The sequence below is a fragment of the Cryptotermes secundus genome, unplaced genomic scaffold, assembly GCF_002891405.2.
Source record: "Cryptotermes secundus unplaced genomic scaffold, Csec_1.0 scaffold395, whole genome shotgun sequence".
Taxonomy (NCBI): Eukaryota; Metazoa; Arthropoda; class Insecta; order Blattodea; family Kalotermitidae; genus Cryptotermes; species Cryptotermes secundus.
The window spans coordinates 166,026-179,646 of record NW_019742967.1 but is presented as its reverse complement, the minus strand read 5'-3'; the positions used below and the strand labels follow the sequence as shown (position 1 = coordinate 179,646).

Below are 13,621 nucleotides of genomic sequence, written 5' to 3'. Positions count from 1 at the left end.
AATACACTCTGGGAAAAATGCAATACTTTTCAAATTCATAATAATATGTAAGAGTGGATGAAGTGCACTGCGTTATCGGTAGAAACTGCAGTCAGGGATGGGAACTTCTACTGAATTTCCAATGGGTACTCCACTAGTGTTTACACATCTATACTTACATCAATAAGAATTACTGACACAGTTTATTTTTACATGTCTGACAAAGCCTTCAACATCATCACTGCGACAGCCTGGGTCTGACCCCAGGTCAGGCCATGTAGGACTGTGGTGAAAGAAGTGGCCTTGGAGCAGGTTTCATCTAGAGTACAATGGTTTCCCTTGCCAACTCCTGTGCCACATTCATTGATAGTTCTATCATCAAAGCTACATGCCAAATAATTTAAAACATCACATTTCCAAGAAGTGGCAGGTTTTGCAACCTGCAACTGCTGATCAGACCTCACTGATGCTGAGAAAGTAGATCTCTACAGACTGTAAGTTGCATTTATATTGACCAATGGCATGACCATACAAAACATGATTTTCAATAATTTCTTTGTTACTACTTGAAGTTAATACTTCTGACGATAAATTAATAAACAATAGAATAATGACATGGAGACAATTTTTAGAATGAAGACAGAATTTCAAAGAAGGTTCTCAAAATGAAACTAAAAGAAAAACACACAAGAGGAAGAACATGCTCACATGGGGATGGGTTAAGAAAGATGTCACACAGAAGGATGGAAGAACGTGGAAGGAAATAGAGAAAGAGTTCCAGCAAGACAAGACAGAGGGGAGGCTCTGTTGCTAGATGACTCATATAAACATGGAAACATTGAACGAAGAAGTGGAATGCTGGGGGTCTCATGTCCACAGTTGTTACAGAACAGAGTGATACAGTATCAGACTTGGGAGAAAGAAGGTTAAACCGGATGAGGAGTGAGTACATACGCTTGCTTGAAGGTCTGAGATTCAGGCGCAGTAACTAAACCCCCACCTGAGTCTGAATTTGTCCGGCTGCCACCCACTTCCTTAGTCACTGACTTGAGGATAGGAGACTTCGGACCTTCGCCTGAACTTCCTTTGGGGAACCCGTTGGTTGGAGACCGCAATGAGTCTGCCAAGCCTGTGGACCGCAGCCTCACAGATGGCAGCACTGTTGGTGATGGTGGCTTCTCTCTGTCTGGATCAGAGTCCTAAGTACGAAAACAAAATTCAAAACTAATTACTATAAATTTAAAAAATACTGGTCATACCATGGCTCCGGCATTTAAGCACTGGTTTCTCATTGTTGGGCTTTGGGTACAATCTTAGCCAACTCCATGGGGGATTTGTGGTGGATGAAATGGCACTGAAGTAGTCTTTTCTCTGAGTTCTTTTGGCTTTCGCCCACTAACGCTCATTCCACTACTGCACAAAGTGCATGAGACCTAACCAGGCAGCACATTATAACACTGATGGTAAGAGAAGGTACAGTCAGGTTAGAACTTCTCAGTGATCAAGACTTTTCTTTTTTAGTTATTTAACAATTGTTTGAGAACAGGGCGTTGAGGAGAATATTTGGACCGAAGAGAGATGAAGTGATGGGAGGTTGGAGAAAACTGCGTAATGAGGAGCTTCGTAACTTGTACTCTTCTCCAAGTATATTTAAAATGATCAAGTCAAGGAAAATGAGGTGGGCAGGACATGTAGCATGAAGAGGAATGCATATAGGACACTGGTGGGAAAGCTAGAAGGAAAGAGACCACTGGGAAGACCAAGGCATAGGTTGGTGGACAATATTAGAATGGATCTTAGATAGATAGGATGGGATGGCATTGATTGGATTGATCTGGCTCAGGATAGGGACCAGTGGAGGGCTCTTGTGAACATAGTAATGAACCTTCGGGTTCCATAAAATGCTGGCAAATTCTTGAGTAGCTGCAGAATTGGCGGCTCCTCCAGAAGGGCTCAGCTCCATGAGTAAGTAAATTATTTAACACTGCTGTTAGAATCTAAGACTGTACAGCAGTGAATGGCAGGTGATGAACTGGAAAAGATTTGGAAGGTAGCAGTCAAGGTTACATTGAGGTACTATCCTGGTATTTGTCTGGATGGTCCAAGGGAGGATACAAAATATGTCAGGACAGCCATTGTCCCAGCTCAGATTCTAACTGGTACCCCCCTCCACTCTCCTATACAACTTCACGGCACAGTGGTTAAATTAGCACTGGGACTACTTTACGACAAAATATATACCTGTCGTGGAGATGATGTCCTCTTTTCTTGACGGGCTTTCATTTCAGCCAGCATAGTGTTACTAACGCCAACTTTTATCTTTGGTACATGAGACGAACCATCAATCTTGTCGCTGCTGCCACAGAGTTCTTGATTAATACTGCCATTACTGTCTTCTCTTGTCAGCTGTCCACCTGACATGCACCGTACCACAACATATTAAAAGAGACAAGGAAAATACAGCACAAATTTATACACTTGCATCACTCATGGTGGGATTTCTGCTTTGCACTTAGACAACTACGTTAAATAACTGTACAGCTTCAGTTATGAACCCTGTTCAACTGTGTATGGGTGTATTACATGCATAGAATGTGTTTTAACACTTAATAAAATAAATTATCATGCAAGATTAGAGGATCCCACAGCAGTGACTGCCATGCACTTTCATGTAAGTTTCCCGACATGGACTGTACAACCTCCACCTTTTGGGCTGAAGAGCAAACCAAGAAAGGAGCAAGCAGAGCACCACAATTACTCTTCTTCTTTCTCCCGCTGGTTCTGTATGGGCTCTTTCACCAGGTCCTCCCCGTGCAGCTAACTGTGCTTGCTGTTTGCTTGGCTTACTCTTTCAACCTGATGTTGGAGGCGGCATGTTTCCCCCAAACATTAATATAATTTTACAAGAACACATGGTCTCACAAGAACCTTTTTCTGATGTAGTTTACCATGTGCTGTGTGCTGCAAGTCACCAAGAGAGACTGCCTGAACTCCAAAAGCCAGTGAACACAGAGAGAGATTTGTTACCAGGAACAATTTCTGATTGCCCTGGCAAGAAGTTGACCACATTTTTAACCCATACATGTAGGATATCTGTATCTGCAGCACTCACCCTCAAGGCTCGCCTCCTGTCCAGTCATCCTCCTTGCCAGTGGGGATGCCGTGAGTGGCGAGTCTCCCTGCGATCGTCGTCCAATAAGAGGTGAGTACTTCTCTAAGTTATCACTTGACCTGGAGCGAGGTGCTGCCGGCTCTAAGAGTCCAGACATTCCCTTCAGGAGAGGCGAGCTGTGAATGTTAAATCAAATCATCAATTGGAATGTTGGCAGAAAACACACCACCAGCTTTTCACTGAAATATACTAAAAATTCCTGTCTTTTAGTACAAAATATGCAGGGCTGGTTATGGTAAAGAATAATGCAACTGAGGGTAAGACTGTACCTGTGGCCAGGCCTGTCTTTTAAGCCACTGCCATTGCTACAGCGGTCCTCATCCGCGTAGCATTTGTTCGGTGTGTCGCATGTCTGAGGGGGATCTGGAGCTATCCTCACGATCTTCCCTTCCCCGCCTGAATTGTACTTGCAGTCCACAGTCTTCCCTTCATCCTTACTGCCAGGCTGGTGATTTGGGCTGTCTTCTGAAGGAAATGTGTGTGAGCTGCCGACAAGAGTCCAGGATAAATGCATGAACAAAACTTTATACTGTGAGTTCTGTCGATCTCACGGCAGTAAGTGACAAAGTGATCTTTGGGATGCGATGTCATCTAACCTGCTACATATTTATTTTGTCACATGAAACTGCTGTTGCCATCTTCAGGGTAGATGGATGAAACTGAAGGCTCCTCCGAAATGCTGGTAATTAACTATCAGATGTGAAATTAATTGCATCAGATCTTGATATAAGAATGCAGCTGATGACAAGGTATACTGTGGGAACTGTGTGAGGAGGCTGTCGATCGGTGTGTTGCTGCTGACTGTCTTTACACTGACCAAATCCAGGATGCGGTTGTTCCGACAGTTCACCAGGAGACCGAAATGTGACAGGAAGTCCATGCCGACGTCACGCATCCTATCATCGGCGTGGACTTTCTGTCGCATTTCGGTCTCCTGGTGGACTGTCGGAACAACCGCATCCTGGACAGGGTCACGACGCTGTCAGCCCCGGCCTCAGCGGCCAACACACTGATCCCCAGTGTAAAGACAATCAGCAGCAACACACCGATCGACAGCCTCCTCACACAGTTCCCACAATACTAAAATAACAGCAGCTCTTTTTGTTTATTTACTTACAGCATGGAAAGAACTGTATTGTACAAAAAAAGGAATGTAAATAAATAGCACTGAAAGATTCCCACAAGATCTTATTTACTGGAAATGAAAAGAACACTACACAAGTATTGAAAATTATTTACTACCATTCATTTATGACACAATACAAAACACAGGAAACAATACATGAATGAAAATGGAAAGTTTTTATGCTTTATTTATTTACTAGCATAAAGACAACTGAAATTTCAGTGGGTAAACTGTAAGAAAACAAACTCTGTGAAAATACATAACCTCGGTAACTTCGAGGTTTTGGAGAAACAGTGACATTCATTCTGAGAAACTGAACTTGACAGAATATGTAACAATATAAACAAAACAGTGCTGCTGTTCTGAGAAAGTGTTTTCAACAAATGTTACTATAAAACAAACTTTGTCTAAAATATTGTCACATGTTGGGTGTTTGTAATGCGAAAAGTAACTTCACGCCATTTTGGATCTAGCGAATTTATTCCACATTCGCTCTTACATTTACACAATTCACAATGTCCCAATTACCGCCATCTGCAGTATCACAATTACTTCTCCTGCTGTAGTCACTTCCATTCACTCGATACAACTCAACAGCAACTCATGGCTGCTGGACTTCACCTCATCTCTTCGAAGGCTGGAAACCGACTGCTGATGCTCAACTAACTCCGGTGAACGCTAGACTGCAACTGAACTTATGACGTCTTCTTCACGTTCACAATTCACTCGCTACAACTGAACTCCTTAGGCATTCCAGTTTCTCTTATAAACCCTCACATGGACAGTGGAAAACGCACTTCGCTTCCTGTTGGGTAATTGCCGTGTTTAGCGACTGCCTAGCAATAGTCTCTGCATGGACTCGCCTGTTGCGTGATGTCACAGTCTAGCTGGGAGGGGTGTTTACCGAGCGTTGAGTAGTGATGGAAGGGGTGGGGGTATGTGACATCACTCGCAGAAACGCAGAGTTCACATGACTCCTACTTCTTGTTGCGCCATCCACATTACAACACCTAACCTAACTGCAATGCTGACTGAAGTACAGCCACCTACCCTTCAGACTTAAATATGGACCGTATTATCGTAACATTTAGCAGGTGGGACTGAGTAAAACAGTACAGACAGAACAGAATGATACCTGTCATCTGACGTAGGCGAGACAAGTGGTGTGCCAGTAGGTGTGACAGATCCTGGCCTGAAGAACGTGTCTAACCCCTCTCCCAGATCCTGAACATTCTCGATTATTTCTGTTGGCCGCAACATCGGACGGCTTGGGGCCCGTGTCTTGGCTCTTCTTGGCCGTCCCTTCACCAAATGTTGCAGCTGCTGCCCCACTGCAGTTGGTAACTCTGCCACCGAATCTAAAGATTCTACCAAATGAAACACACAAACACAAATCACATGAAACGTGTGGTTTATAAGAGCACTGAAGACAGACTGAGAGCTCCTCAAGTAAGACACCGTTCAGTCTGACAGGTGGGTATCGATCATTGAGAGGAACATAATCACTGTATTTTCCATCCTGATGATGGAGGCGGTATGTTATTTCAAAACACTGGTACAAACGTATCTGGCTACATGGTATCACAACCTAGATGACCACATTATGAGTATCGCAGCCAAAAAGGAAGGACACATCACAGACACAGTACACACAGAAACGACTCCCATAGCGGAAGAATCATAAATACGCGAGTTTGAATTTGGACATACAGATGAATAATCTTAACAAGTTTTAGTATATACAAATTTTATTATAGTTGACGAATAATGTACTTTCTAAATAATTTTATGAAAGACACAAGATGGCAAACAATGTAATAGCTTAGCGTAAATAATGAACCTGAAGAAGATGGCACTATGCTGCCGAAACATGTAGTAAGAAGCGATATATGAAATTGAGTGCACTATAAGACGGCCATTACATATGTATCATGGATGAAAATCAGTGCAACACGACGCTAAAATACAACAAAATTCTGAATACATTTAGAGACTGTTTCAACTTGCAAGTTTTTCTTTAAATTCCATTCAGTTAATAACATAAAGATTAAACTATGTTACCTTATATAAGATTTCACATCCTATAACTTTACTTCTTCCTTTTTATATGGGTGCAAAACTTGGTCTTTCATGTTAATGAAAGAACACCAACTGTGGGTGTTTGAAAATAGGGTGCTGAGGGGAATATATGGACTTCAGAAATACAATTTAGCGTGGGCTTGCACGGACTTATTTGTGGTTTATTTGAGAATGCTTTCAGTGACTCGTATCGTACAGCGTCAAATGGTGCAAGAGCGGTGAATAATNGAAGGAAGTGGGGGGGGGGGGGTAAAACAGTGAAAAAGCCTTGGCCACGACAGTCAGTGTCACAGACAAGATTCGAGACCCAGGCACCTCTGAATTGAGGTCAGAAATGTTATGGCCCAAGCCAGACTGCTTGAGGCCAACTTGTATGTTGTAAGAATATATCTACCTTCTGCAGACTTTGGCAATGAAGGCAGGAGATCAGGAATGTCATCTGCTGACAGACCTTCGACACTGTCGACAACACTCTTGGGTCGCAGCTTACGTCCATGAAGACTCTTCCGTTTTGTGGAAAGATGTGGCGTGGCCTGTGCATAGTGGACATTATTCGAAAATGTAGCAAACATATCAGGAAATACTATGCATACATATACATTTACAATGAACAGTTTTCATTACAGAAATATTTCAGTCACAAAATCAACTCTACTTTACTGCCTAGGCTTCAACGAGAATGTTATATTTAACCTTTCCATGATTTAGACAGGATTTTTCATTCAGAATATGTCACTTTTGCAAAGTGTTCTTGTTTGACAAACTATCTTTTTGTTCCTTTGATATTTAAGCTGTTAGTGGAATTACATTAACAAAAGTTATGGGATTTGTGGTTTACATGGCTGAGAAAATTGCCTCTTCCCAAGTTGCAAGAATTTACTGAATTTCCAAAGACCTATCAATTTCTTCAGTCAAAATTACAAAAATATTTTCTACTTTTTAAATCAATCACATCAGTCAAATACAGTAAAAAGTCATCCCCTGCCTTCTGGTGCCACTCACAAAATTAACGAGAGTGATATAAATTAATGGCAGATTACAGGACATGTCGCACACAACACAGGAACAGTTAAGCTTGTGGTCTTCTGGGTTATGACACTGAGCTGCGCTGTAGGCAGTGACCAGCATTTCACAGGAACTTCTTCACTCCATCTTCAGGTGTACACCATGACGACAGAGGCAATATGTCCACTTGAAGCACTGGGTAACCACTTACAAAACTACACAGTGTAATAACCCAGAGAGCAACAGTCTGAATTAGAATTATGTGTAAGTCACAATAAATACATCTACAAATGAAATAAATTATTTTCATAGATAAACTTCAACAACAGAGGAACTAATGTCTCTTCAGTGGTACAGTATACTCCCGATTATCTGTGCAAATTAAGGAGGAAAGATTAATGAATAAGAACAAACCATGGACAATACAAGATGCTTCATGAACATTTGGAAATGTATGCACAGACTCCCTCTTGTTTAATTATCTTTAGTTCTTCTGTATATTCCATCAAAACATTTTTGTGCTCCAATAAATATTTAACCAGTTAAGCTCAAGATGTGGGCAAAAACACATGTAGGTCTTTGTGCAAAGTAGCTATAAAAATTGTCTGATCTTCATGAAAATTAAAATGGTTGTACAATTTTTTCAAGAAATTCCCCAATATCAAATTTCATGAAGATCTATTCATTGTTTCTTGGCTTGTTTCATGTGTGTAGAAACAGGGAATGGATAAGCCGTGTACTAAATAATGCACACATAGAAAATTGGGCTTAAGCTCCGCTGCAAGGTTTGCATCAGATCTCATCCACAGAAATCAAATGTACTGTGTTTCAACTGAACTAACAGTGACACTCAAACCAGCATGAGAAAATGCAATGGGGTTAGTAACTGACAATGTGACACTCTGTAGTCTGGTGGAAGTTTACCAACATTAGTCTTCTTCTGCTCCCACTGGCTCTCGCTGAGTTCCTCTCCAGACCTGTGTGAGAACCAGGTCTTAAACATGCAGGTTGCTCGGCTTGATTCATGTTGGTTGATTGATTAGATTATTTTTCAATACTGAAGATGGACGCAATACATTCCTCTGAAACTTCATTAAACTTCTACCAGACTACAGGGTGTCACATCACACATACTCTGCTGTGAGATTCTCAAATCCAACACACTAGCAATTCATTCCTGCAATTAAAGTATATCTCTGTTAAAATGCAGGTTAATTTCATGCCCATGTGAAATACAGCCCCAACAAACATGTATGGCCTTGTCAATCCAGTTACAAATAGACCAAACTTACATCAACTTGAACTAAGATTCATGTCAAGGCATTAATCATGTACAAGCAAATGACAAAACTCTCATAAATACTTTTTCCTGTTAACACACAAAAAACTGCATAGAATTTAAAAACAATCATGAATATTTCTTGCAATTACCCATCAACACTCATGACAATTTATTTACAAATTATAAATCACTCCGTCCAATGTGACTGTAAGTTTGCCCCATATAAGAGGGACGATGTGAGGACGAACACGAGCCTGCGTGGTTTAGGAATTTTAATCATTGACAATCTAAAAAACTTTTAATTAGCATCAAGGAATTTTATACAATTTTTTAAAACTTACATTCCCAGGAAACTGCTGTGTTTATGAAATGTTCTATTCTGTGTGCTGTGTGTTGTAACATATAAGTGTACGTACTTTGCGTGTAAACAAATTATGTGATAGTGGTTTCCTATTTGTAGTGATGTTTGCCCTCTGAAGATGGTCCACAGAGACCGAAACATGTAAGGGTGTTAAGTTTTTATGTAGTAAAAAACTTACGGTCACATTGGACGGAGTGATTTATAATTTGTAATTGTTATTGTGACGGACCAGAATGAAACAAATCAAATTTATTTACATTTTCACTAGCAGACACATTTCAGCTTGTCAACCGCATTTACCGCCTTTCAGATCACAGTCTGCGAACCACTGCCACTTGCATACCCCTCTCCTGTTGATGTTTATGACTTGTCTAGTGTGAGTTCAAAAAGTGTGTTGCACTGATCACTACAATGTTCATTTATGGCTAATCTTTCCTCACTGAATCTGTGTGCATAAAATTGATCGTAAGTCCATGTTTTCATGGGTGACAGGCCAAAACATGTCTGCTAGCAAATTTATGAAGAAAGTGTTGTGATAAGTACAGATGGTGAATAAAACAAAACGATACTGATGATACATACCGGAGATATGAATTCAATCACTATCTTTAAAATGACAATAAAGCACTACGTTGTTAATAAGAGATGAACATTTCAGAGGAGCTAACCCTAAGTGGTTAGATGATACAGATGAAAGAAAAATGTAAACAATAACAAAGAAGAGATCTGACTTTCAGTTCTTGGTATACATAGAACCTACTCCCGCTGCTGAGCCATGGCTTTGGCAGAAATGCTCTGAAGAAGCAAAGTGCAGATACTTCTGGTACTCTGGTAATTACCTATGAAACTACACAGTGTCATAACCCAGAGAACAACAATCATAATTTTAACTGCTACATTAAAACTTCAAACCTTATCTTGCCATGGTCTGTTTTAAATTTCTCTTATGGGATTTACCTTACAAAATCTTATCAGAATCATAACATGAAATATCAAGGATGCCAAACAAGGAGAACTTTGCCTTTAGACAGGATGTAAGATACTTATGGCTCGAGCGGTTAGTCGCTGGCTTCCCACCGCGGCAGCCCAGGTTCAATCCCAGGTCTGGTCAAGTGGGATTTGTGGTGGACAAAGTGGCGCTGGGGCACGTTTTCTCCGAGTACTTCGATTTCCCCTGCCAATCTTCATTCCACCAATTGCTCCACAATCACCCTCACCTATCATCTGGGGCTGGTACAATAGGCCAGAAGTGGCCACAGTACAAGGGACTTAGTCCCACCCCAGTAGCAATAAAAAAAAAGATACTTCTGGCAAGATGTCAAGTCTTCTGGGATGTGGCACGATGTAATCTGGTAGAGAAGTAGCAATTCTTTAAGCAACTTATCTACAGGAGAGACTGAGTTGGCAGGTTCCTGAGAGCACTGGCAGCCATCTGGCAGATAACGTGCTGCCACAACCTGATGGCTGTATCTTAATGATCTTTCAAACTTCACAAATTAAAGATATGCTGATCACTAAGTCATATGGTTCACCGAAAAGGTAAGCCTGGAATCAACGCCCATATGAGACTTGGGATTCTCACAGCATTATGAACGTTGCTGTCTTCTGGGATGTGACACCGTGTAGTCTGGCAGATTTCCAGACCAGGCAGGATCTGACTGAGTCCAGAAACCAAGACAAGGACATCATAAAGTGAATGGATTATATTAGGGCCTTAGTTAAAGCGTGTCACCCTCTTTCCCACAATGCAGCTGCAACTGGTGCCCTGCTACTTCTTGTTTATCCTCATGTACAACCTAGTGGTCAGGTCTAAAACCAAAGTCTGTACTGACGCTTCAAAGGAGCCTGTTTCCTTCAACTTCACGGCCGAAAAGAAAGCGTGCCTGAATAGGAAGACGGCCTGATCCTCTGAAGCATTGGTAACAATCTATCAGACTACAAGACGTCACATCTCAGGGGACAATAATTCTCACAGTCACTGCTGAGAACCTCACACGTCACACAGTGATATTCCACGTCTACACAAGTGACTCTCATGTGCAATGAGCATGTTCCTTAAAATCATTGAATTAACATCAGAAGAAGACTGAAGTGATATGACTGAGTCAAAATGGTAGGATGAGGCACGCAAGCTGCCTGCACAATTCAGCGGGCACACAGGTTAGCTTCTGCTGTGGCGGCAGATATGAGACAACAAAATACAATTGTGGACATGTAGAAACACAGATAACACAAGTGTGTAATGAGAGGCACTTGTACAGCATCCCTACTGCATCATGCAGAACATTCTTGGCCCCGGACCAGCAAATCAAACATTAAATGTGCAGCTACAGTCTCGAAACTGACACACAAACCAAACAACACATGCAGTGCACAACTGCCTGTAGGCAGTCGCATGCATGTTGCATATTAGTGTCTTGAGCACAACATATGGCTTATACTTACAAGGTTCAAATATTCCAATTTCTAGATATCGATACCGCACGTTCAAAAGAGAAACACGCAACACATTAAAACATAGATATGGCAACACAGCAGATATAATAGCACAGTATTAATGAGGCTGCAGAAGGAAGTCCCGTGGGTAATTCGGATAACGATGCTTGAGGCCATCTACTGCTGCATTCCCCCACCATCCTCTCTGGCCTGTGAAGTCCACAGCTCGCGTCACTAATAAAGATTACTGCAAGGTTATCACTACAAGCATCTGTGTGAACAAAATGGCTGGATGTCTGGAGGGGAATTCAGGGAAGCACATCAGCTTGAGGGGTAATATGGAGGAGATTGGTCCATGGGACTTCCTTGCATGGCCTTAGTACAGACATAAATATACACATACAATGGTAAAAGTGAAGCTATCTTTGTTACATGATGTGAAGTCCCACGGGGCTGTGAGACATCAAGACTCCCACACTTTTTCTAGACAATCACCTCACAGATGACGGTGAAGTCAGACTTATACACTGGCCACCCTCTAACCCTTAGGAAGATTCCTGGTACTCATTTCTGTTAGAGGCTGAGTTGATCCCAGGGCCATAGTGTGGCTGGAAGGATTAGGTCAATCGAAGAAAAATCCACCTCATTGGGACTCGAACCTGCAATCTTCCAGCTTGTAGCATAGTGCCTCAACCAACTACGCTACCCCGTGCCCGCACATACAATAGTGATTTCCAATAAATGAATAAAGTATGAGATCAGTTTGAACAGAGGAGCATATCAAGCCCAAAAAAGGGTTACGACCAAATTGCTGACTAGGTAAAAAAATTGTCCCTGGACTTAATTAATTAAGCAACACACTGTCAAGATGTATACAGGAGTGGAGGTTTGGTTCCACAACTTTTAACCCTGGCAGCAGATGGAGGTGAGTGGTCAGCTTCACATCCCCAGGGAAATAGCCCCCCAGTTATATAGGAGGTCGGGTGGACAGCAGAGCTGGTACGGATGCTATAGAGAAGAGAAAAATCTCTTGTCCCCACTGGGTATCAAACCATGACTCCTTGGTCATCCAGCCTAGAGTCTAGTAACTGTACTGACTGAGCTATCAATGACTAAGCTTTCCTTAATTAATATGGCTGCTACAGCTATACACCTTCTGATACATTCATGGTTAATTATGATGGCTGTACAAGTAAAACCCATTTGTGGCCCTGCTAGTGAATGTGGCTGGCCACAAGTGGTCAAACAGCTGTGAGTGTAATGCACCAAGCAATCCACCACAAGCTGCACAACAAAGCTGACATGTAAGAGCATATGGGAACAATTATATGCTAATATTCTAAGCACTGAATGTGTCCAAAAAGGGCCAACACACTGGTGTTTAAGGCCCCTAAAACCATCAACAATGCACAGGATGTTGCGAAACCCTCTGAGGTGTCTCTACTGCCAGCAAGAGAAGGCCTCCAGGCATGGTCATGAGGGATACCGCTGCACTGCACGACACCTGTCCCTATACGACACTCATGGTCCAGGACGCACCGCACTCCACACACAGATAGGTGTCAGACCACACCCTCCATACAGCCTACATCTGTCACTGCATGACTTGCATGTGTTTGGCTCCGTCAAGAAAGTGCTGAAGGGCTACTCATTTGGATCAGACAAAGATGCCAAGGTCTTGGTAGTGCAGTTCTGCAAATAGTAACATTTACAGAAGAGAAGAAACTGGGGAGACAATGTTGAGAGGATGAGCACTGACAGGGTTCCATAAAACACTTTGAAATATCAACGAAAAGGAAAAAGAAATTTCAGAAGACCTCACAAACAATGGAAGGATGTTATTCCATAATATCTGAAACATCTGTTCAAATTGTACAGCAAATGCCTTACCAAGGAAGCTCTGGATGGGCTCGGAGACTTCAAAGTAGGAGGGCAAATTATTCAAACTGTGAAATATGCAGATGACCTTGTGTTAATGGCTCAGGGCATGATTGATAGACTAATTGAAATTGGAAGGTGCTATGGCATGGAAATGAATGTGGAGAAAACAAAAGTAATGAAAATTTCGAGACAACCAACCCCAGTCACAATAAAGATAGACCAAAAACAACTGGAGAATGTGAAATGTTTTAAATATTTGGATAGCTTGTTAACAGATGATGCAAGGTGTACTAGTGAAAT

At 41.8% G+C, this 13,621-nt stretch overlaps 1 protein-coding gene across 4 annotated transcripts in view; it reads right to left on the bottom strand.

Moving 5' to 3' along the window:
- LOC111873499 (F-actin-uncapping protein LRRC16A) overlaps positions 1–13,621 on the bottom strand; it is a 68,497-nt gene that overhangs the window by 8,548 nt on the left and 46,328 nt on the right. For 3 of the 4 annotated variants that reach the window (XM_023868265.2, XM_023868266.2, XM_023868263.1), the window contains 7 exons: positions 11,450–11,470; positions 6,751–6,889; positions 5,413–5,644; positions 3,421–3,636; positions 3,092–3,267; positions 2,221–2,393; positions 980–1,178 (listed from right to left, as the gene is read on the bottom strand). In XM_023868265.2, coding sequence (XP_023724033.1) covers positions 980–1,178; positions 2,221–2,393; positions 3,092–3,267; positions 3,421–3,636; positions 5,413–5,644; positions 6,751–6,889; positions 11,450–11,470 — 1,156 coding nt within the window. The remainder of the gene's footprint in view (positions 1–979; positions 1,179–2,220; positions 2,394–3,091; positions 3,268–3,420; positions 3,637–5,412; positions 5,645–6,750; positions 6,890–11,449; positions 11,471–13,621) is intronic. The other variant, XM_023868264.2, reaches the window with a different exon arrangement.